The sequence below is a fragment of the Gymnogyps californianus genome, chromosome 20 (genome assembly GCF_018139145.2).
Source record: "Gymnogyps californianus isolate 813 chromosome 20, ASM1813914v2, whole genome shotgun sequence".
NCBI classification, from domain to species: Eukaryota; Metazoa; Chordata; class Aves; order Accipitriformes; family Cathartidae; genus Gymnogyps; species Gymnogyps californianus.
In genome coordinates, this window is record NC_059490.1 from 5,566,996 (window position 1) to 5,590,570 (window position 23,575).

Consider the following 23,575-nt stretch of genomic DNA (forward strand, 5'->3'; position numbering starts at 1 on the left):
AGGCAACATGTCAACAAAGATTGGAGTGCTGTCCACAGCTTGGGATACTAACAGTTATCGCTCAGGTATGGGAAAAAAGTCCATTAAGAACCAGTCAACACCAATTCAAGTATTACATCACATGGTAACCTAGTATACACTTTGGCAGTCACATAAGTGTCACTGGAAATATTTAGAAAGATGTTTTGGCCAAAGAAAATCTACAGCTTCAAAGCGGAACCTTAAGTCTTCAACTTGGTTGATACTTCTTCCTTAACAGAGCAACATAAGATAGTGAAGTCCAACTGCACTGAGCAGCAAGTACAAGGTACAAAGTGATAAAATAAGTTACACAACAGGTTGTTTTTTTTCCCCTGAAAATAAATAGCAATGATGATGTACTTGCTGGGGGACATGTTAAAAGTAAAGCTAAAGCTTTACAAGTGGTATAGGACAGAGTCCTCCACGGAACTGGACAAGTTTCACAGCCAATGCCATACTTTGGCTGAGGAAAAAAGCCGTAAGCTTCTTCAGCAAACAAAGTATTCTCTGCTTTTCAGAACATGCAACAAGTTCACTTTGATGAGAAACCAACCAGGAGTTGTATAACTTATTTCACAGATTGGAAGGAGGAGACTAAAAGGACAAGAAACTAACATCTAGTATAATCTTTAGTTCTCAAAAATAATGAAAAAAATGACGTCAACCCACTAGCCAAAGATATGTGAGCCCAAACAATTAATGAACAGGAAACGTTTTTAAATGCTTAAACTTGTAAGTTAACTCCATGGCAAAATGCCTCACTTGACTCACAATTAAGAATACCATCTTTAAGCTAACAGCTACCAACCAATGAGAACCAGCCTAAAAAAAACCACCTAGAAAGTACAAATGCAGAGCAGATTGAAGATTTAATAATAATAATAGATCCCTGGTTTGCTGATGTAAATGAGTTCACCCTGGGTACATTTCAACATTATTCAAACGCAGTCACAGCAACATCCTGTTAAAGCACAGTTGGGCCGAATGACAATAAACCTGCTTTTTGGCTGGAGTTTCCCAACAAATTTAGACTCTGAGAAGTGTCATTGGGATGAGGATAACTAAATCTCATAGGCTCTTAGTAAAAAAAAAAAAAAACAAAAAACAAAAAAAAAACCACAACCAAAAACCAAAACATAAACCCTGCACTTAAAACTACATTACAGATTTAACAAGAACCCAACATTTTAAACCCACCTACAGACAAACCCCTTCTGCAGCCAGAGAGACCGGATCAGACCTCACGGAGAGCTGCAGAGGTAGGAACACTGATTTGCCAGTTATTCCTTCTGGCAGCTCAAACCTTTAGCTCAGAGCAAATGGTATAAAATACATTAACAAGGAGGAAAGGGGGTGGGTGAAAACCTGAGTGTTGCCTATCAACCCACACGGAAAAGCTTTGCAGGGGGTGGGGGGACAGGAGGGAAGCTAGGCAGATCTAGAACACCAAACAGTCAAAGCAATCAGATTATTTTGCTAGCATCCCAGGCTAATTGGAAATTAAACCAAGTGTGTAATGGAGTTAATGAAATACAATGTTCTGCTGCTTAAAACAGGAACCCCTGTTTCACCATCCCATTAAAATGAGGAGAAAATGAAGAAAAGGAGGAAAAACTAAGGGGCTCTGAAGAGATGCAGAGGAAAGGCAGCCTTCCCCACATAGCTGGAGGCTCCTACCCTCAAGAGAGCCAGGCACCACGTGATGTTTTCAAGAACGGAGAGGTGCTGACATTTTCGAAGAGCACTCTGAGCTTGCATGGTACGTTCGTGTCATTAAGCACAGACTCCCAGATGGGATATTAGGGGCATCCGCATGGATGCGTATTTCACAGGGCCACTCGTTTTCATGGCCACAGACGATGCTGTGTGCCTGAAAGGTCCCTAACAAGTACTAACACAGACAAGCTCTCGCTCCAGAGTACATGACCCCTACTTCTGTTCGTATTATATCTTTCATCTACAAGCTCCCTTTGCTTCCCTAGAAATGGTCTACGAACAATTAAAATGGCACAATCAGGCAAGTCAGAGAGCCTGCATGAACCTCTCACACTGTTAGTACATGCAACGTATATGGCTTTAAATTAAAGCTCTGGGAGACTAACACATCCCCAGTCTATGCATAGTCTTGGAAAGTAACAGCTCCCCTGTTCAGCCTTAATTGTGACAGATTTCCAGGGCTCTGGGTAAGTCATTCATCTTCCACTAATTCCATTCCAGGAGGTTGTACTTTAGCACCTAAAAGTCTGGAACCACACTGCTGGATACGTGATCAGTTCCTGACCATGTCCTGAAAATTGCCTGGGTGGGGAAGACCTCCTGCTTGCTTTTTGCAAGCAGGATGACTTTTTCTGGAGGTGGCAATGAAAGGGAAGTCGAAGTGTTATGCTTCCCATGGCATGCTTGCCCTAACTGGTTTTTGTACTTCCCTGCTCCCACTATGCACGGCAGAAAAATGCCACTTTGTGGCAGACTAACACACCACTCCTGCTCTCGTGTCCTTGCAAAATCAGAATACGTTACTTGTAAGACAGGAAACCATACATCCCCCAGCTCTTGAACCTCTTGCAGTAGGTGGGCAAGAAGCTGTTCAGGGATGGCCCAACACAAAGGGTTTCTCCTTGGTACAGCTGAGCCCCCCAGTGCAGGAAACTAAGCTCTACAGGAAGCCACCAAAGGTCTGCAATCCCCATGCTTCTTCCCGAGAGCACTGTGGTCTGATCCCAGCCTGGATCAGGCACCTATCACACACCAGGAAGGTTTCTTTTGCAGGTTTTTTTGTAAGGCCCTTTGCAATTTTCCTTGCAGAGGTTCTCACTGGCACCATCCAGTGGCAAACAGGGCTGCCTCTCATCCAAGCAGCTATTTAGAAGGCAGGCACCAGCTAAGCATCAACAAAAACCTTATGTAGCCCTAAAAAGCGGGGTGCAGAGCTACAAAACATCATAGCCACAGCGTTTTTTGACAAATGGTGCTTGTCAATAGCTAGAAGTGTCTGTTCCGAATTGAAAAATGTAACATCTAGACACATGTCAACAAAATTCCCCAGCACCCTGATTGATATTAGAGATCCTGGAATGATCTATTCGGCAAGACTAACGCTTTGGAAATTAGACACATACTGGTAGCAGTAATTGGAAGGAGACGGGTCTCTGATGGATGAATTTGTCAATTAAGCTTTATAAATGAGGGGTCTGGGAGGACAGACTCTGCAGAGTCATGGAAATTCATGCATTACCATACAAACTCGTTGCATCTCTCTGGCAGAGTGCTAGCATTCAAAAGGCAGGGAAAAGCACGGCTTCTATGGAAAGTGCTCAAGATCAGCATCCCTCATCCACAAGCCTACCAAAAACAACAACAAAAAAATCAGGTCCCACATACAGGCTTGAAATTCCCTCAGATCTGTTTAGGATGACAACCTGAAAAAAAACAAACAAACCAACCAACCCAAAAAAAACCCCCAAACTAGCTACTTAGTAAGTCAGACCCCAGCCTTACTCTGGAGAAGCAGTTGCAGGAGCTCAGCCTGAAGCCAAAACCGGGTTTCCACAAGCAGAGCAAGCGGGGTCAGAGTGGCTAACCAGAAGCCATGCCATCAGTTACAGATGGCAGCTCTCCCTTCTCCCCCAGTTTAAATCTTTGCAGTCTGACTGCTGCAACACAGACACACAAGCTGGCTTCTGAACTCGCCTGGCAATCTCCCACATTGCCCCTTTCAAGCATCCCACCATGTTAAAGCATTAACATTGTTTTATACAGGCTCCTCTGCAACCTCTACCTATTTAATTTCCCGCTTGCTACTGCTAGCTGTCTGCTTACTTTGCAAAAAGCGTTGCTCTCCCTCCTGGGCAGCCTCATGTAGACAGCAGGAACATCCATTAAAGAGCCCCAAAGTGAAGCCACCACTCTTCATCAGTCCCTAAGCAATGCTCTCATTCACTGTAACATAGCCAGCAATGGGTAAACAAATTCCACCTACTGATGCCTACAAAAGCCATCAAGTGTCTCCCAAAAGGAAATATTATCTCCACCTGTAGCACAAACAGATGAAAAAAACCCCCAAACCGCACACAGGACCAACACAGACATGGTTGGGGGACTTCAAGATACAGCCTTCATTCTGCAACACCTAGGCTGAAAAGAAGAGGGAAATTTTTTGGCCAGTGGGGCAGCCAGGGTATCTTGGAGGCAGCTCCAGGCTGACGACATGCTGCAGAGGCACAGCCCACAGCTCCTAGCAATATTCAGCTCCATACTAGGATGTGAATTTTCAAGTCCTTACAACCTTCATGAGCAGGAATCATGAACTCATCCAGCAGTGGTGGTTCACTCCTCGCACTAGATAAAGCATCAGCTGCAGAGAGGAAAACACACAAGTTTCCCCATGAGGAACAAGCGCTTTCCTCTGCCCATGAAGAAGGTGGTGTTCCACTCCCTGTTGTATAAGAGATGTCCCATGTCCCACACTGCCTCCCACAAAGTTCTTTTGGGACTCAGAGGACCACCAACAGTTTCTCAGCAAGGGGTTAATTTCTCAGCTTTATTACACAGAGAGGGATAAAATTCCTGCAAAGTACGCGGTGGAGGACAGCCCAGGAGGCAAAAGCTGCTTCTGTTTCTAAACAAGCTTGTTCCTCAGGACATGATCTCAGAAAGACATACTGCTTGCCAGTTAGTAGGAAAAAGAACAAGAGGAGGACCTTCTTCCTCCATAAGGTCATCCAGGAAGCCCAAACATACACTCTGAAGTTCTGGCTGGCAGAGAAGGAATCTACATGGCTTGCAGTCACACCAGGAGAGACAAGAGAGCACTGTGATTTATATCAACAGGTTTTTAGTCTAGCCTGTGAACTATAGAAACTCAATACTGCTAGAGGGAATTCTCATTAGATCAAGATGGACCTCACCACCTCTAGCTGTCAGATCTCAATAGATTCCCTTCTTAGTGCAGGTTAATGCTAAAGGCAAAAAACACCCCAGGCCCAATAAAAGAGTTTAATTATATTCCACTCACTTGGTATATTCACTAATCAGCTTCTTATGGGATCTCAGTTTACTCTGTATTGATTCACAACAGTGTTTCTCCCAATAAACTGTGATGTGTAGATGGTGTAAAACATGACATATTATTGGACAGCACTTAAGTGTATATCTATACAGCCCACGAAAACACAGGAGCAGAACAGCCACACCTGTGAAAGCTTTGATCCAGCGCATCACAGTGACAAAGCAGAATATGAGGAAGAAGAAATGCTACAAGACGGAATTAAAAACCCAACAGCACCTAGAAAAGAACTGGGAGAAGGTGACATCAACCTAACTTAAGCCATGTGGATAACAGGCAGATAGACAAGAAAATTATTCCATGGGTTAAAAGTTACCCTAGAAGGTCGAGGATTGAAAATATTTGGAGAGAAAGGTTGTTCCATTCAAATATTAAAGGCCAGTAAGGCTTAAGATGGATTTCCTCTTATGTTTTTCTGCTAATATTTACATTCCTGAAGAAAACCAAGTGCAGTGATAAAAGCCAGGAGGAAACTAGTTACAAAACAAGGTGTCTAACTATTAACAGCTTTGGTTCTGCTTTAAACTGCTGCCATCTCGTGGTCTTGCTCTTCATCACCAGGGCTCAGCACTTGCAATGCTCCAACGATGAGCGGTCATTAGGTCTGATTCACAAACGTCAGAACAAGACAGTATCAGGAAAAAGGAGAAAAAAAAAAGTCTGTCCAAGACTTCAGAGAGCCTCCGGCCATCAGTAGGTGTGTAACAGACCTACCTCTCTCACCCCACTATTGTCTACTGCTGTTGGTGGGCGTGAACGGTGTTCTGCAGTAATCTGCCATCCTGGTTACAAGCAAGAGCACAGAAAAATCCTGGGATGTCACACTGAAATTGTATTTTGTTAGAACATGAGGATTATGGGAGGACGTGCTTTCTGAGTTGCACTATACCAAAGTCACCAGCAAGAAACGCCCTGAGGACTGAATAAGTCCAGCAGCACACTGACAGACCAAAGCAGCCATGCCCTAGTTTTACATTCATCCAGACCTGGTTCTGCTGAGCTTCATGCAAGGAAATGCACAGCAAAAAAGAAGGGTTTGCCTTAACACAGGTCTGGGAAGAAATGAGCGTTCCCTCTATGGAGGGAAACTCTTCGGCAGGATCCCAAGTGACAAAGAGCAGCCACAAGCACTTTAGGCCCATTTGTAAAATGAGATTAAAGACTCCGTCCATAATCAAACTTCTGCAGTGTAACCACCCAGTAACTGAACCATGCCCTTGTATGCGTTATTGGCCCACTGCCTGCACGAGGTAAGACATCTCAGATAACTCAGCTGAAATGTAGTAAGCCACCAACCCATCTGGTAACTTGCCATATATATCCATATCAATCTATATGCAATTAGAAGTTTTAATTAATTCATCCAGGAAAAACTGCAAAGCTACCACAGAGATTTTTCAGAAAAAGCTAGTGAACTACCAGACTTGGGTGTCAATCCTTTAATCACAACTACAGCCAGCTCATCTGGAAGGGTGCAATCCCATACCTGTTCAAAAGATCATTGTATTACTGTATTTGAATGAAGGTCAGATCCTGACAACAAAAAGCCCAGATAAAGGGGGAAAGCACCTTGGCTGTGCACCTACAGCACCTCAACAGGACTTCAAAGCAATGCTCTGAACATCCCCAATCTCTGTTCACACGATTCTATGATAATAAACTTTTTTCATATTTTTGGACTAATAAAAACCACCAAAACCCAAACCGTTTCTGGCAAGGTCACCTCCAACTTAGTCAGACATCGTTATGATGAGGGTGATTTGAGCTGATAGAAACACATACCCTGATCTCTGCACAATTACAAGGCAATTAGCAAGCCACAGATGGAGTTGTTACTCTACCCAGCACCCAGCTAGAATGCTTAGTGTTTGCTCATGTGTTAGAGGCAGCCAATTACAAAATGATAATAAAACCCTTCTTGAAGACTATTTTTCAACAGGAGTTTTTTAGCTCCTGCTCAAAATCCTAATTTCTCAGAAGAGAGAACAAGTGTGGATTTCCTGTCTACAAAATTCTGCTTCATTAAGTGTCTAATGTTGCCAATTTCCACAAGTCATCAAAAGAGGAGAAACATTTATAATACAAGTATGAATGAGTTTAGATAATAGGTTGCAATGATTGAGATGCACCATTTAGAGAGGAATAGACCATAAGGACAGATGCATCTGTACCCTTCTTTTCAGTAATCTTTTTTTTAATAGTCGATACTGATACATACATTTTACTTAAAAAGAGCTTCCAGGCAGGGCTGCATTCCACCTGATCATGGAGAAATACCTTAATAAATATCAACTTGCACACAAATATAACTTATCTGGCAAACACAACTCCTGGTCATCAGGAAGCCCTACTGGAGTTTCACATGGAGAAAGCAGCAATGAGCTGGACGGTTTGACTAGGAAGATGAACCTTAATTAGGGGTGGATAGCTCCTGCACTTTTGAGGGAATCACTGTGCCACAAAGGCATGAATTTCAAAGGGGCCCAAAGCAATAAACTTAACTAGAAGGAACATCTGTATCTACTAAAAATTGTAACGGGTTAAATATTGTATTAAGTCAGCAGCTATAAGAGCCCCAAACCTGATAAAATCTTTCCCCATGCACCCTTAAAAAGCAAGAATATAATGCCCTGTCTACAGTAAAACCTGGGAAACCAGTACACCGAACACCAGCCACGTGATCCTCTCAAAGCCTGCAGATCTGAAAACACACCACAGGCCTCTCCTCTTCACTATCACTCCTCCAAATTGCACTCTCCTGCTGTGAATCCTCAGCTTCAGGAAGAGCAGGCAAGTACAACATGAGGCAGGTACTGGGATCCTGCACAGCTTCAGTAGCTGTAGAGCTGCAATCAATTGCAGCCGCTGCAAAGGTTTTGCTGTCCCAGCCCATCCTCATTACCACCAAGGAGCTCATTAGTTGTACTGATGTTTTATTAGGAATCCCTATGCTACTTTTGGTGGTTTATTTAGCAAATGGAGCACACACTGCCCTTTGGTATTTCTCCTCTTCTCTCCATTCATTTAGAGTCAGTATTAAGTTAATGTAATTTTGAAATAGATATCGGTGCTCTCATAACAGCCAATGGTTCATTTACCGAAACAGTGAGTTCCATAGAGATCAACGAGCAGAAAGGGCAAGCAAAACCTTATTAATTTCTCCTGAAGTACCACATCTTTTCAGCCTGAGCTCCTCAACTCTTATCCACGTGGCTGTAATCAGCAGAAGAAAATTAAAGAGTCAGAACCAAGGCTAGGAGAAGAGTAGGTTATATCCCTGTCCACAGCACACTCCATTGCTGCCTGTCAGCTAGTGAATGCCAGGGGCCAGCATTTAAGTGGAACTAAAGCAGCCCAATCGAGTACTTTCAGAGGCTCCAAGGCACACCTTCAACATTAAATTAAAAAAGCGGGTGTTCCCATATATGCCTCAAAATTGCCTAGACACGGAGAGCATCTTCAAGTAGTCATCAATATTCATGCAGAAACCCAGCATAAAAAAAAAAATCAGGGAGGCATACAAAAAGAACAGCTTGTAAAAGAGCTGGATATCAGAGGCAATAGGCACCTATATCTTCTGATAGGTGCCACCGCTCACAGACTTGTGCCTGTGAAAGTCAGACACCTTTAGTTTTACTGTCTCTAGAAAGCCGTAAGAAAAGCAATCAGCAGCCTTCACACTCCTACTAAAGGGGATGGTACCTTACCACCTGCACTTGATTTATCCAAACCTGCCCAAAGACAGCTATAACAGGACAGTAATTTGCTTTACGTGGTTTGATTCATGCACCATAGAAAGAGCTGTTAGACCTGCCCTAATAATGTGAATTTGCGTCTTTAAGCAGAGTCAAATCAGATCTGTGCTCTAAAAGAGCTAAAAAAGTAGCAGTCACATCCTTAAACTCCGAGTTAAACTGAGCTGCAGAAGTTTTCTTCCCTGCTAGAAGTTACAATGATATCGGTATGCTCACTGGATTCCAGTAGATCACAGGAAAAAATATTGAATGAAAGGATTATGCAGCCGGGCACTTCAATCCGTTGGCCACCACCTTTTAGTTACAAAATAATAGCGGAAGATGCCTGGCATGGAAACGGACCCTTCATCAACTGTGATGAAATACTGATTTAGCAAGTAATTTACTCCTGTGAAATTCTCGGTCTTGATCTCCACCTCTGCTCCACTGACTCACTTAACTTTATTAAAAACATAAGCATTGATTTTCTCCACTCATTACAGGCCAGTGGATTTACCTGCATTAGTGAAGGACTTCATCCAGCCTCTTACACCAAGAAGAGCCAAAGCCCGCAGGAAGGCAATAGCTACAAGCTGTCACCAAGGTAGCAGCATCAAGTATTTCTTGCTCTTCTGACTCATCTGACCAGGAAGTTAAACTTTTGCTGCAGCACTCAAGACAGTCAAAACAGGCAAAAGCCGAAACAGATCTCAGACTAGAAGGTATTTCCTGCTTTCTGAGGTAACAAGTGTTCTCTAACCAACACATTCATCACAGTGCATCAGTTGCAATCAAAAAGCCTTCACATTTCTGATTATCTGCCTATTACAAACTCAAGCAATGCGCTGGGAGGACATACACATTACCATGGGATTGGAGTCTGCAATCAGGTCGCGCAGAGAATCCAGAAATCCTTGGTCCTCCACCATCTGGGCATTGATGTCATGCAGCTTCGCCACACAGACAGCTGCAGTCTTTCGTACATAAGGGTCTTCATCCTTCAGACACTTGCGAAGAGGCTCACACAAATACTCTGTGATCTTGTCCACCCTGATGCACCCCATTGTACGGACAGCCAGAGCACGGATGAGAGGGTTTGGGTCTTCGCAGTCCTGCAACAGGAGAGAATATGCAGTAAACAAATCTGCACCTCTAGCCACTGATACCTTCCCTGCAGCCAGAATCAGGCTGTTCTTATTTAAAAACAAAAAGCATTCTCTCTGATAACATGCTAAAAAGAGGCAATTATTTCAGATCAGGGATAAAAGGTGGAACTTACTAGTTCACCAAAACATTCTACACTATCTCAAGATGTTTTCAGGCTATGATAGCTTGTAAAATTATGATCTCGGTGTCCCTTGGTTCTCCCAGGCAAAGATTCTTTCAACATGATCTAACAGCTACAGCGAAGCTAAAGAGGCAGCTCTCATGATGCAAAAGCTAGCCACAGGCAACTTTCAGACAAAGTAATATACTGGTTTCCAGCCTTACTGGTTTAAAGGAGCAAGAGAACATAATGGGAAAAGTCAACAACTAAACACAATGAAACAATCATCACAGCCTATTCCTCACAGGTCATCAGTTCTAGACAGAAGCATCCCTTAAGTTTGCAACATACAAAGCACTACACAAAGGCTAGTGTAGAGGTGCTTTCCTGAGGGGGGAAAAGAAAAAGCAGAAGGGAATATAACACTTCATACTTCAAGACTATGTAATTTTCCATACATCCAATCCATCTACATCTCTGAGCAATGCTCCTCCAAAACCAGCCTATAAAAGGATAGCTGCAGAATGACCTACAAAAGCATAAGGTACATTTACCTTTCACTGTTTAAATTTCCTACAGCTGAAAAAACACCTGAATGCATCACTTTTAAAGCATACAAGAGAAGTGACATGTCTTACCAGTGCATTCAACACCTTGAACTGTGAACCAGGTGTGAAGTGCTGAGCTAGCACAGACTAGTGTTAACACTTTCTCTTTACTAACACTTGTCCCTCAACTTGCCAAAAGGGACATCAGACATTTCCTTGCATGGAAAAGCATGAAGCTGCAAAATATCATGTTTGTTTGTTAGTCCATTCTAACAGAATTACACTTTAAAGATATGACAGACAACAATATTCTTTCCAGAGAGGAAGATAGGGACATCTTCTCTGGCCAGAAGAGCAGACCTGCTCTCAGCCTAGGTCTTCTCACCTCTTTCAGCCTCAGGCACCACAACAGAAACTTAAAACATGATCAGATTCCCCAGTGTCTCAGATTTTATAATACTCTAGGAAGAGTCTCAAACTTTTTCTAAGCATCGGGTTTTAACTTCCATAACATGGGACTGAAATAGCATTTCCTAGATAAGGAGAGGCAACTTGACAACAGAATTAAAGGCAATACAGCAATCAGGCTGTTATTCTTCCAGTGAACCGTCTTTCAGTTTCACCAGAGATAAAGGTTTTCCACACAGAGCACAGCTGAAACATTCAAACAAGAAGTAGATATCTGTATATCAGAGGTACTACAAAGGCTGGAAGATGAACAACATAAAATCTGTTATCCAATACCAGAAGTTGGTCTTTAATGATGATTAGTAAAACAATAGAAGTAGCTTCCCCTGGAGCAGACTCTCTCATAACCACTTACAGGGGCGCTTAAGTCATCGCCTCTGCAATAACTAGCAGCAGGAAGTGAGAGAAGACCCAGACCTATTGGATTCAGCATGCTCCTTGACAAGCACTGCAGCCCAGAGACTCAAGTACAAAAGCAGAGATAAACAACAGCTCACAAAGGCTAATGGACAAAGGAGACGTGGTGACAGCCACTGTGCCGGACCATTTTCTGATGAGCCGCGCAAGCAAGTTACCTTCACAAAGCTGTTGACAGCCATGATGGCCATATCTGGCTGACTTTTGGCATAGTTCATCAGGTACAGGTAGACCAGCTTCTTCAACTCCAGGTTGTCGGTCTGCATGCAGTTCACAACATCAGGAAAGAGTGAGCTGGATAGACAACAGTAAGCAAGAACAGAGAAAAAGCAGTGAGATTGCACGGTATGCAAAGGGCATAGTAACAATATCAAGGAAGCCAGGAAAACTGGAGTTCCACTTTAAGTACCCTGCTGTCTAATGAGAGGTCAACTTCCCTCCCAAAACAGTTTGCAATGGCTTTTATAATAATAATTTAATCTCTTCTAGGGCTTTAACATAGGTCAGTTCTGGAACAGGTGAAAACTAATGCAATTTCCTAAAGGTGTTTTAGTTGGGGAGTTCACCAAACAAGAAGATGCTACCACGCCAGGCCTGGAAATGAACCCACAAGAAAAAAAAAAAGTTGCCTAAAAATGTTTTGGTAATGCAGGACACTAACAAAGAACTTGCCAAATTTCAGATAGTAAACTCCAGAGCGATTAGGAGCTTAAATGCTGACAAGCTGAGTTTCACTCAAATATCAAGCAGCAATCTGTAAACAGCACTGCAGAAGAACACAGGAAGTTACACTAGGATATCTGCAGCTCTCAGGTATGCTGTAGAGATCTAAAGGTGAAGGGCAAGTGCTGTTGGCCAAAAAGAGTATTTTTTCTTCCTTCCAGTTTCTCTGTTCCTTCATTCTATGATGAAGTCATGATGCTAAATTTGCAACCTTATATTCATTTCTGTGGCAACAGACCCCACTGCCGTGAATCCAGGACTACTGTGACTTTATGGTAGACTCCAGTAACAGAAGAAGCTGGAAGGGAGTTCACTCAAGTTTTTCTGGTTGCCTCAGAGACAGAAAAAAGTATTGGGGACAGTGTTGCAGAAGGTAAATGCCTGTGTCTGTTAGTCGCTGCAAGGCAAAGGTTCAATTTAAAAATCACTCATTTTAAAATGTAGCTTAAATTTATGCTATGACAAGTAAGGCTAAGAAAAACACTTGGAATTACCTTTCTAACACTAAAACCCAGGCTAGCAAGCAGTGAGAAAACATCATCTAAAGTGACATACAAAACGGTTGAATTCTGGACGGGTTTTTAAATAAAAAGGGCTATTGGCACCCAGCTAAACTGGCACTGAAAACAGTTGTTTCTTTTGCTCTCCGTAACAGGAAGGAGCTTGAGAAACCTGTGACTCAAGCACAGCACAGGCAAGGACACAGCCAGCCTCACTACCCAGCCACACTGCGATGACAAACTCAGAGCTGTTCCACGGAGACATGTGCCACTACACCTGACTGAGTCCTAGGACAACCAGAGCTGCTACAGGTGCAAGAAAAGTTGCTTTTACCTGACATCCTTCCCCACGGTCATGGCTGCAATAACCTTCTTTACGGCTTCTTTCCTCTTCTCTTTCTTTTCATTATTGAGTTCAGCCTTCAGTTCAAAAATCTCTCCTGGCAGAAGACAAAACAGATTGAGCCTCTTGGGAGAAGAAAAGGGTCTCACTTTAGGGATAGTTCAAGAGTGACTTTTTACTTTCCCAGCCTGTTGTTCGCATAAAACTGGTACAGCAGCACGTGAAAGCTGTCAGACCTTATGGAGAACATGGTTTAGTGAGAAGCAAAGCTGCAACACTCAAGAGAATATGGGCTATACCTTGCTAACGAAAAAGCAGTTAACAAGAACCACGCTGCATGTTGCAGCTCTCCCACTTCTAGAACATTAAATCACATCACTCTAGCGTCTGTTTCTCAGAGGCAACTATTATATAATCAGGATGAAAAGATATTTGGAGACGCCAGATTCGTGCCTGCAAGAAAAAACTAAGCTAGGAATTTTGCCTAGACTTTTAAACTTTTGCTCATCGTTGCCTGCTTCCTGCGAACGCAATGAGAAAACAGCAGACTGTAGTGTATCCAAATGCCGTGATACACAGCTGCAGAAACAGGAAAGCACAAATTTAGTCCAGTGGAATAAATCCCTTCCAAGCTAGAACGACAGAGGTACTACTAACAAAAGCAGCATGTAACACAACTCGCCTGCATTCTGAGGTTGCCAAAGCAGCCTTTTCCACGACACTAATTCTTCCAGATATTACTGCGTGGAAAGTCAGTTCAGGCTGGATCACAAAAGTGGCAAAGCAAGTTTGCAAATAAAGCAACATGGGCAAAAGACTGCCTATCAGGCCTGTTCCAGACAGAGCAAGTGGTGTGAGAAGGATAATACTCCCGACTGACAGACAGCTTTCCTCAGGAAGGACAGTGAGCAGTATTCCCACCGGAAGCCACAGGCTGAGGACACATTACAAATATCAAAATATCTCTGACAAAATACATTCTAGCCACTAACCTTCGATTCCTACACACCAATGCCTCTTTGTCAGATCAGCAGCACTAACTACTGAAGAGCCTGACACAAAAAGACTAACAGGTACTTCAAAAAAGAAGAGAAGTTACTGTTCTGAAGAACGCAGTGCAGTGACCACTCGTCATACCTCCTGCCTCAAAGAGATGCTCACCTTACACTGAGATCGTGCCCCAGAGCGGAGCTGAGCCAGCAGCAGCATGCTCACTAGAGCGCAGACAGTGCAGGCTGGCCTCTTGCAGCCATCCCAGAAAAATCTGCCTTTAGGACTGAACTTACAGGTAGAGTTGTTCCTTAGAAAGATGTGAACTGCATTTGCTTGATTTACGAGCTCATTCTGAAGCTTAATGAAACACAAATAGATCAACACTAGTTTTTTCACTGGCAAGCATTCACCAAAAACATTCAGCCATTCTGAAAAGAGAGGTTAATGCAAACCATTTTCCACATTTACTGGAGAACAACGAGCAACGTCAGGCTTGAATTGCAGTCAGCAACAGTGTTTTGTTGAAGAACAGGTTAGAAAATAAAACTCTGCCTGGGACAGTTTCAGCAGAACAAGCCCCGCTCTGAAACAGGTGAATGGGTAAAGTGTCCCCAAAGATCCTTTCCCGTCTTCCCATTTTTAAGGGCGGCCGTTCGTCCTGAGGTGAGGTGACCGCCATACCTACAGTAAAGTCAAGGGAAAGTCAAACGGAGCACTGCAGCTTTGGAAGAAATGGCAATAGGAAATCCCATTATCTTTGCAACAGCTTGATGTAGAGATATACACTTATACCTTAAATATTAAGTGTCTCTCAATCAACTTAATCCCGTGATGCCCAATGGAACAATCATCCTCAGTCTTGAACTTGTTAGCCCATAACTAAAACTTTGTCTCTGACCAGATCTGCACTCAAATCCCAATGTTTTGTTCTCTGATCCTTGAAAAAAGCAGCAATTTGGGTCATTTTGTGCATCACAAAACTGTATAATACATCAGTTTTGTCTTTTGTCACCATGTGACCTACTTTCGAAGTTTCTCCCTGGATGATTAAGACGAGAAACAGGGACAGAGCTAACAGAAAAGCACAAGTTCTTCTGCATGCAGTTAAAAAAGCTGTGTAAAAATAGCCACCCACCACCTCCAATCCACTGCACCAGCTTAACACTAACCTTTTTTATTGGTCGTGAAGTATTTGGAGTCCGTCATGGTTCCAGTTCCTTAAAACACCTGAGAATAATAATAAAAAAAGAACAAGTAGTCAAACAGCATTCAGAGCTGACAACACCCAGTTTGCAAGGCAGGAACTCAAAGGAAGGACGGTTGGTGAGTGCGTAACGTAAGGGAAGAAGCAAATGCTTTACATCCACAGGCACAAGTTTCACAATCTTCATTCTGCACCTGCTGCTGATATTACTTGGCAAACCCAGGGATTTAAAGGGCTCAGATGAACAACGTCAGTGAAAACACAACAGCCTGAGGCGGACAGGCTGGGAAAGCAGTGGTGCTCAGCCCAACTTTTTAAACTCTCAGTCTCCGAACGGAAAAGGCAGTTTTTAACTCCTTATAATCGGCAGATCTTGACATGTTCTGCAGCTGTCTTTCCCCTGGGTACCCAATTTTGTTTTCCAAAAAAAGCACTGCACATTTAATCTCTCAACTGGAAGCCAGAAGTCTGTTTCAGACAAAGAAAACTGTCAACTCCCCCTAACGATACTTTCCTGTGTTGCATCTTGATGGAAGGAACAATTAACCCTACTTGCAATACCCACCCCGAGGCCCTTTCATTTCTTTCCCTTCTTTTGTTCCTGGGAGATGCAAAGCAGTTTTTTGAAAAGAAAAGCCATTACTTTTCAGTTCTCTCAAGCTTGAAATTGAAATCTTTCTCTGCCAAGATCTGACATCCCACCTCTGACACACACAAAAGCTTATTATTTCAGTGCTGCACTGCATTTTTGTGGACAGGACCGAAAAACGCTGCTGGGCCAGCAAGTGCTTAGCAGAGCTGCGAGAACGGTCTCATCAGCGCTTTTCTTGCTCCACGGAACCAAATTATTAATACCTTAGGATACAGGGATTGCCCAAACATATGTGGATATCCATCATTTGATTCTTACATTTGCCAGCTCTGTGACAAACATGACTCAAACAATTTTCAAGTACTGGCTGAAAAACAAGCATAGGAGTGGGCAGTTTTACTGTTTTTGATGAAACAGTCTGCATCAGTGCTAAGAACCTATGACCCTAACACCATCCCAAAAAAGGTTTTTCCTACCTCTTTCCTCCTTTTTCTATTTTTTTTTTTGCCTAATTCCCCTTCTCTTGTACATACTTCCATGACCTTAAATGCTACCAGCAAAGCAGCAAGTCATCTGTTCCCTAAACGCTGCCTCGAAGGTCTTGCTGGCTCAGCAACAAAAGGACAAGCCTAGCTTTGAACTCCAAGACACTGCCCAGCAGTGCAATTAGCTTGCTGTTTCTTAACACTTTCCTTCCTCATCCCTTAACCAACCCCAACACCACTACCATTCTTTTTTCCCCCTATCCACCTTGATCAATTTAATACCTCAGCAGTTAAATTCCCACCAGCAGCAGCTGAGGTGTAATGCCACAATTTCTACCACCTTCAGCGTGCTCTACAGCATGGCAATGCAGAGCAGTCGTAATCTTGTCCAACTGCCAAGCAACCAGATGAGAAGCAACCTGTTGCTTAGCCCAGTTCCCCAGAGCTCCTGCCTGCCCTGTGCCTGCATGGTTACCGCCTCTTCCCAATTAGGCAGTATTACTGGGTTTGGTTTGATTTCTCTCCCTTTCTGCTCCTGCCAAGCTGGAGAGCAGACTATGCCTGGGGACAGCTCTGGAAGCACGTTCCTCCTGCAGGAGAGGTTTGCCCTCCTTCCAAAACAGAGGCTGGGTTGGTAAAGCCGCATAAGCCACAACACTACAATCTTTCCAGAAAAAAAGAAAAAAAAAAAAATCCACAGCATCACAAATGAAAAAGCTGTTGTGGGTCTTGTTTTATAATTAAAAACACAGCCTGTGTTCAGCTGCAATGTTATTGCTGACACAGGCCTTCGGATTTGAGCCTAGCTTAAAAGATGACTTAAATGTTTTCCTCTACAAGAGTATTTGGCACGGTGCCATGCAAAAGGCATTGAACATAGCCTTGCTGTTCTTTGTTTCCATTATATGTGGAATGATCCATATCCATCCATGATTTGTCAACGTGGGTCATACCTCCCAGCTGAGCTACTCCAACACTGTTTTAACAGTGGCCAGAGCAGCAGATTATAGAGAAAAATCAATGAGAAAAAAACCCCACCATACACATCATCCCAGTTGCATAAAGCTACACAGAGGAAGAAACCTTGCTGAATTTCAGAGATGAACTTTAAACCCAAAAGCAGGACATTTCAGATCACATACTTGGAAACATGAAGAAAGCCAGAAACACTCAGACTCAGATAAGGCTAAGCACAGCACATGTCTTTACAACCTGTTTTAATAGACATAAACGAGATTGACTTAGGTCAATAAGCAAACTACCATGTTCCAAGTGCAACACAGGAGAAAGCTCTTTTTCTCATGAGCACCCAGATTTTTGCTTCATGTATGCCAGAGCTTGTTTTGCACGTTGTTCAGACACAGCTTGCTAGCAGTACTATTATCTCATCCACTAAGCAAACTCAGTGTGGTTTACAGAAAGTCTCAGATGAAGGCCAAAAACAAAATAGCCCAGATATACAAATAGCAATGTTTTAAATAACTCAAAAAAATGCCAGCTTCTTGTACACAAATCTAAATCAAAGCGAGTCAAGATAAATCACGAAAACATCATGAACATCCTCGTATTTTTAGGAGAAAAGCTACATCAGATTGCCCCCTCCTTACTATCGTTCTGCGTCCAGCACTTGCTAAGGTGGAAACAGGTAAGAGGTGTTCAAGCTGACAGCAAAAGGCTGCTGCTCCAACCCCAGCAAACAAGAACAGACGAAATAGAGGAATTTCTCCAGAAGCTCTGGCAATGCTTAATGCTATAAGCATTGGCTTGACATTTAAATGTAGACTGAACCAAAAATATGATTAAATGAAAAGGCTAAGGAACCATCACAACCAGAAAGATAAGCCTCCTCAGCACAAAACCACACAGGAAACTGGAACCTGTGTCTGCCCAACACCTGCTTTGCCCCACGCATGACTCCAACGACAGCCTGACCAGCTCCCCACCGATTTCACATAGGTCTAAACAGGAAGGTTTAAGGCCTCGGTATTGATCCAAGCTCCCTAGCATTGAAACAATCCAATGTTGAACCCCTAAATCTCTAAAGTGATCCCCAGTTTAACCTGGCTTACACTCCAGCTGGTACCACCACCTCTTATCTGCACCCACTTCACCTGCAAAGCCTCTTGAGTAGCCGCACGATAGCCCAAGCGTGGCTCAGGGGCACCGGAGCATCAGGAAACTAAACAGAGCGGCCGAACACAGATGGCAAAGGGAAAGCAGCACCTCAGCTTTACAAACCCGCAGCCCTAACAGCATGTGCTAGGGGCAGGTAATTCGCTTCCATCTTGGGGAGCAAACATCGCTTTGGTGCTCCCTACCCCACTCTCAAACGCCCTGTGGTTCCTATCACCTCCTCACTCCTCAGACCCCCGTCCCAGCTTTGCCACCAGCCCCCCCCGCCACATGCCTCCAGCCTCACCCCCAGCAGGACTCACAGCCCCTCCACCACCTCTCAAAACCCCTGCCCACCCACCTTCCCCCTGCAGCAGCATCCCCCAGACCTCTCCCAGTATCCCCCAGTTGCAGAAGCATTCCCCACCAATCCCAGCTCCCCTCCCCAGCGTTCTCAGCTCCAGCAGCCCCCCCTAGTGCCTGCCCAGTGCCCCTCAGCACCCCAGCCCTCATCCCTGCCCAGTCCCACCAGTACCCCAGTAGCTTACTCTGCTCATTCCCATCCCACCTCCCTTCCCCAGTCCCATCAAGCCCCATCCCAGCCCACCCCCCAGCACCTGCCTCCCACCCCACCCCAACCAGTGCCTCCTCCCAGAGCCCAGCACTCACCCCCACCCCTGCCCAGTGCCCCCACGGCCCAGTCCCCACTCCCAGCACCCACTCCTCACCCTCATCCCTCCCGTGCCCTCCCAATACTTCTGCACCCACCTGCCCAGTCCTCGCAGTGACCCTCCAGCCCCTCCCAATACCTCACCAGTGACCCTCTCCACCCTATCCCAGTACCCCGCCAGTGCTCCCCACCCCCTCCCAGAGCCCCATCAGCGACCCTCCCCACCCTATCCCAGTCCCCCCTCCCAGTACTCCACCAGGGCCTCACCAGTACCCCTCACCTCCTCCCAGCATCCCCTCCCAGTGGCCCCCTAGCCCCTCCCAGTTCCCCACCAGCGCCCCTCCCCACCCTATCCCAGTCCCCCCTCCCAGTACCCTACCCGTGCCGCATCCCCCTCTCCCAGTGACCCCTCCCATGCCCCCCCGAGCCCCGCGGCGGCTCCCCCGGCCCCACTCACGGCGGCGGGATGGACACACCGCTGTGGGGGCGGCGGCGGAACCGGAAGCGGAGCAGAGGGGCAGGGAGGACTCGCGAGGAGCGAGAATAAACCCTCCCCCGCCTAGAGCGGCCGCGCCCCTGCCACCATAGAGGGGCGCGGGAGGAGACAGAGCGCCGCCCGCGCCGCGCTTCCAGGGGGCGGTACTCCACTGCGCCAGGTGGGTCCCCTGCGGGGCGGAGGCTCCCCCTAGCGGCGGGGCGGGGCGGCGGCGGCGGCGCCATGGCGGAGCTCGGCGCTCACCTCACGGCCGCCTCGGCCGGCGACGACCGGCCCTCCATCTTCGAGGCGGTGGCCCAGGACAGCCTGATGGCCGCCGTGAAACCCGCCCTGCAGCACCTGGTCAAGGTAAAGGCAAGGCAGGCCGCAGGCCTGGGGTGAGGGGAGGAGAGGAGAGGAGAGGTCGGCGGCGTCCTCCTCCCCGCAGGCCTGAGGGCACCAGGCTGTGAGGAGCAGGACACTGAGGTGAACGGTGTCTTGAGGGTGAATATTCTGTGGGGAAACAGCTGTAGGGAGGGACCCTGGAGAGGCTGCACAGCTCTGTGCTGAGCCATTCATCGCCAGGGTTTACCTCTGGCCACGCTCACAAGCTAGCATAACAGTTTTGACCCACCCAGCTCGCTTTATGAACTGGAGGCATAATTTATAGCTACTGTAATTTAGCACATTACTCCGCTTTCAGTTCCTTCCGTTTTGTGTCCCTTTCCATAGGTGCTTGCTGAGTCTAATCCTGGCCGATACAGCTTCCTCTGGCACTGGTTTGATGAGATCTACATCCTCCTGGATCTGCTGCTCCAGCAGCACTATCTGGCCAGGTGCAGCGCCTCCTTTTCTGAAAACTTTTATAGCTTAAAGAGGATACCGATAGGAGGAGATTGCAGACAGCAACCTCTGGCCACTGCTGGCCTGCCAAAGAGGCAGCACTGGAAGTCTCTCCTTTTGCTGGTTCTTGTTCCTTACCTGAAAGGAAAGCTAGAGAAACTGGTGTCCAGCCTGCGGGAAGAGGATGAGTACTCCATCCACCCTCCATCGTCGTCCTGGAAGCGCTTTTACAGAGCCTTTCTAGCTGCCTACCCCTTTGTAAACATGACCTGGGAGGGCTGGTTTCTTATCCAGCAACTGTGCTATATCCTCGGGAAAGCTCAGCATCATTCACCCATGCTGCGGCTGGCTGGCGTTCGCCTCGTCAGACTGACTGCAGAGGATATCCAGGCCCTGGAGAAGAAATTGGCGGGAGCCACCTCACATCAAACACACAGGTATGTCAGAACATGGCTTAGCTGCTGCTTTCTAGGGGGTTCTGTGGGTGTGTTAATTTAAAGGTGATGTTGCAAGTTAAACTGTCTTGTTCTCCAGAAATTCTTCAAGATGAAGTTTACCTCTGGCAAAACGTGCTCCAAAAGGGTATATCGTTAGTGTAAATAAGGAAACAAGTAGCAGGGATTAGCTTCACAGGATTTTGTGGGAATAAAATCGCAATGTTTGGGGGTCTTTTTTGGCACTCCAGCCTTTATCCTGTTCAGTCTTCACCTGCACTTTTCTAACAAGGGAAATAGACTGCAACAATATTGCTAAAAGGACTGAAACTTAGCTCTTTGATTTTTCTGAGCAGCAGCTAGTCACGACGACGCTTAATCTCCTGTAAAATGATGATCCATGAGTGAAACGCTCTGTGGTCCAGGTCCCCTCAATGCAAACTCTTCCAATTTAGACTTCTGAACGAAACAGGACTTGAACCTTTCTTAAAATACAAAGATTCTGAGAGAAACATTCTAGCAGATGCCTCATTACAAACATGGGATACATTGACCAACTTACTTAGCATTAAGAGGCTGTATAAAGCAGTGACTTACTCCCCAAGTCCTTTTTGCTGTGGTTTGCAGATGGACAAATGTGCAGTAGTAATGATTTCTCCATATCTTCTCTCTCTTTTGCAGCATTAAAACGCAAGTGCAGTCAGCAGTGAGGAAAGGGTTGGGTTGCATCGCCTTCTCCCTGTCCACCGGGCTGTCCATCAGCGTGTTCTTCCTCCAGTTCCTGGACTGGTGGTACTCCTCAGAAAACCAAGAGACAATCAAATCTCTGACAGCGCTCCCAACTCCTCCACCCCCCATGCACCTCGACCACGGGGCCGGCTCAGCTCTCTTACCCAAACTGAAGACCGTGTGCCCTCTGTGCCGCAAAATTCGCGTCAATGCCACTGCCCTGTCCACGTCCGGCTTCGTGTTTTGCTACCGCTGTGTGTACAGTTACGTGAAGACTCACCAGCGCTGCCCCATCACAGGCTACGCCACAGAGCTGCAGCACCTTGTCAAACTGTACTCTCCTGAGAGCTGAAAGGCCTGCCTCGTGCTTCCAGAGAGATGCATCTCCAAGGCTAGCGGCTGGGTAGCAGTAAGCCTAAATTCTCCCCTTCTTACATCCCATAGAAGACTTTCGACCACTGCAGCTCATCAGTGGGCTCTAAAGCTCCTTTGAACTTGGTGGTACATCAGAGTTTTGCTGCCTTTGCGAATTCTGGTAAGGCGCTCTCCTTTGTTTATTAGCTGTTCAAACATCCTGTGACAGTTTCAGAGGGATCGGACAGCCACAATCTGTCAGCTGGCACAGAAATGCCTTCAAAGACCAACCGAAAGGGAAGAAACATTGATTTGGATAAGAAGAATGCAGATGTGAGGATCAAAGAGCATCACTGGTAAAAGTCCTGCTCGAGGGCATGAGCCAGCAAATTAAAGAGGTAGGGAAAATTCTCTAGGTGAGTTATTCCTCCCTTAGCAGCTTCCCAGGCGCTTGTGCTGCCCAGGGCGAGCTCTGGCACTAGTGCTTGTCAAAGAGGTAGAGACAGGCCCAAACCTCTCCTCTGATCATGCTATTCTTAAGAGCCTCCCTGCGTTTCCAGGCTACTCACCTTTGAATTGAGAACATCACACCCCTAATTCCCATCAACAGTTCTAAATTAAGACTTTTGACTCTTTAAAGGAAGAAGAGGGGATGTGTACAAACATAGATACAAGAGGAACATTACATTTTCTGCACGAGGGAGAAAAATGACAAACCAGATTAAAGCAGCAACTGTGCCAAATGATGAGAGTTGTTTTTCTGTTAAATAAGTCTTTGCATCTGTTATTATCTGCTTTTATAAAGCAAAATTCTTTCTTGATTGAGAACCTAACTTAATTCTTTTCTGGTTATTGGAAAAAGAGTTTGCTCCTCTAGGGGCTCTGTTTACGTAAGGGAGACTAGACTAAAGCTGCTTTCATCTTTGCAGATGATGATAATGGATGTAAGATTAGTATTTTGTAGGTTGAGAATCTTTAATGTCTATGTTTAAGTATTACATTGCAATTATTCCAGTCCCAACCATGTAGCCCATTCATATCGTAACAAAGCATCCTTGCATTGAACAGAGGAGAAAAGAAAACATGTATGACATTATGGCTGGTTCTTGCTTGACACCTGATTTTTCACGATGGAAGGTTTTTTCCTGACTCGGCTCTAGGGAGCAGCAGTTAGCTACGCCAGACATCACGGTGACATTGCTGATAGAATATGAAGAGCAAAGTTTGCTGCACAAAGTACATGGTCTTTCCAGATTAAGAGATATGTTTGAACATTTAATCCACTGAACCAGTCATCTCATTTTCCCCCCACTTCAGCTCTGCTTCAGAAGATAAAAATCTCTAATATCCTCCCTCAGCTGTAAGCAAGATAGCAAGGTTATTGAATAATGTGGAAAAATACAGCAATTTGCATCCTCCCAAAGATGCTCTGGAAAACACCTACTGTAACAAATGAGATTTGTCCCTGATGCTTGTCATCTTATCTCTATACAACTTCTAGAGCCTTCTACCTGTGCCACTACGGAATACTAATAAAAACTGTCTTATTTCTCCTTTCTCCAGTAGTTACGGGATCCATAAAGACACCTCTCTTCCTT

At 45.2% G+C, this 23,575-nt stretch overlaps 2 protein-coding genes across 4 annotated transcripts in view; one reads left to right on the plus strand and one right to left on the minus strand.

Annotated features, from left to right (window-relative positions):
- The window catches only part of AP2B1 (adaptor related protein complex 2 subunit beta 1), an 81,304-nt gene extending 61,675 nt beyond the window's left edge, over positions 1 to 19,629 (minus strand). For 2 of the 3 annotated variants that reach the window (XM_050908809.1, XM_050908807.1), the window contains exons 1-5: positions 19,600 to 19,629; positions 15,249 to 15,306; positions 13,078 to 13,183; positions 11,679 to 11,814; positions 9,687 to 9,932 (exon numbers count right to left, since the gene is read on the minus strand). In XM_050908809.1, the coding sequence (XP_050764766.1) occupies positions 9,687 to 9,932; positions 11,679 to 11,814; positions 13,078 to 13,183; positions 15,249 to 15,285 (525 nt within the window). In that variant the 5' untranslated portion in view covers positions 15,286 to 15,306; positions 19,600 to 19,629. Of the gene's footprint in view, positions 1 to 9,686; positions 9,933 to 11,678; positions 11,815 to 13,077; positions 13,184 to 15,248; positions 15,307 to 18,471; positions 18,489 to 19,599 lie in introns of those variants that run through there. The other variant, XM_050908808.1, reaches the window with a different exon arrangement.
- A 231-nt stretch (positions 19,630 to 19,860) lies between these two features.
- On the plus strand, positions 19,861 to 23,535 carry PEX12 (peroxisomal biogenesis factor 12). The gene is made up of 3 exons (XM_050909013.1): positions 19,861 to 19,986; positions 20,350 to 20,897; positions 21,576 to 23,535. The coding sequence occupies exons 1-3, from the start codon at positions 19,861 to 19,863 to the stop codon at positions 21,973 to 21,975; spliced, it is 1,074 nt and encodes a 357-aa protein (XP_050764970.1). The 3' UTR covers positions 21,976 to 23,535.
- Positions 23,536 to 23,575: the final 40 nt, after the last annotated feature.

Bases quoted from the DNA above. Each gene is read 5' to 3' on its own strand.
- PEX12 (XM_050909013.1), top strand. From the start codon at position 19,861: ATGGCGGAGCTCGGCGCTCACCTCACGGCCGCCTCGGCCGGCGACGAC. The intron at 19,987-20,349 runs GTAAAGGCAAGG...CCCTTTCCATAG, and splicing joins CCCTGCAGCACCTGGTCAAG to GTGCTTGCTGAGTCTAATCC. The intron at 20,898-21,575 runs GTATGTCAGAAC...TCTCTTTTGCAG, and splicing joins ACCTCACATCAAACACACAG to CATTAAAACGCAAGTGCAGT.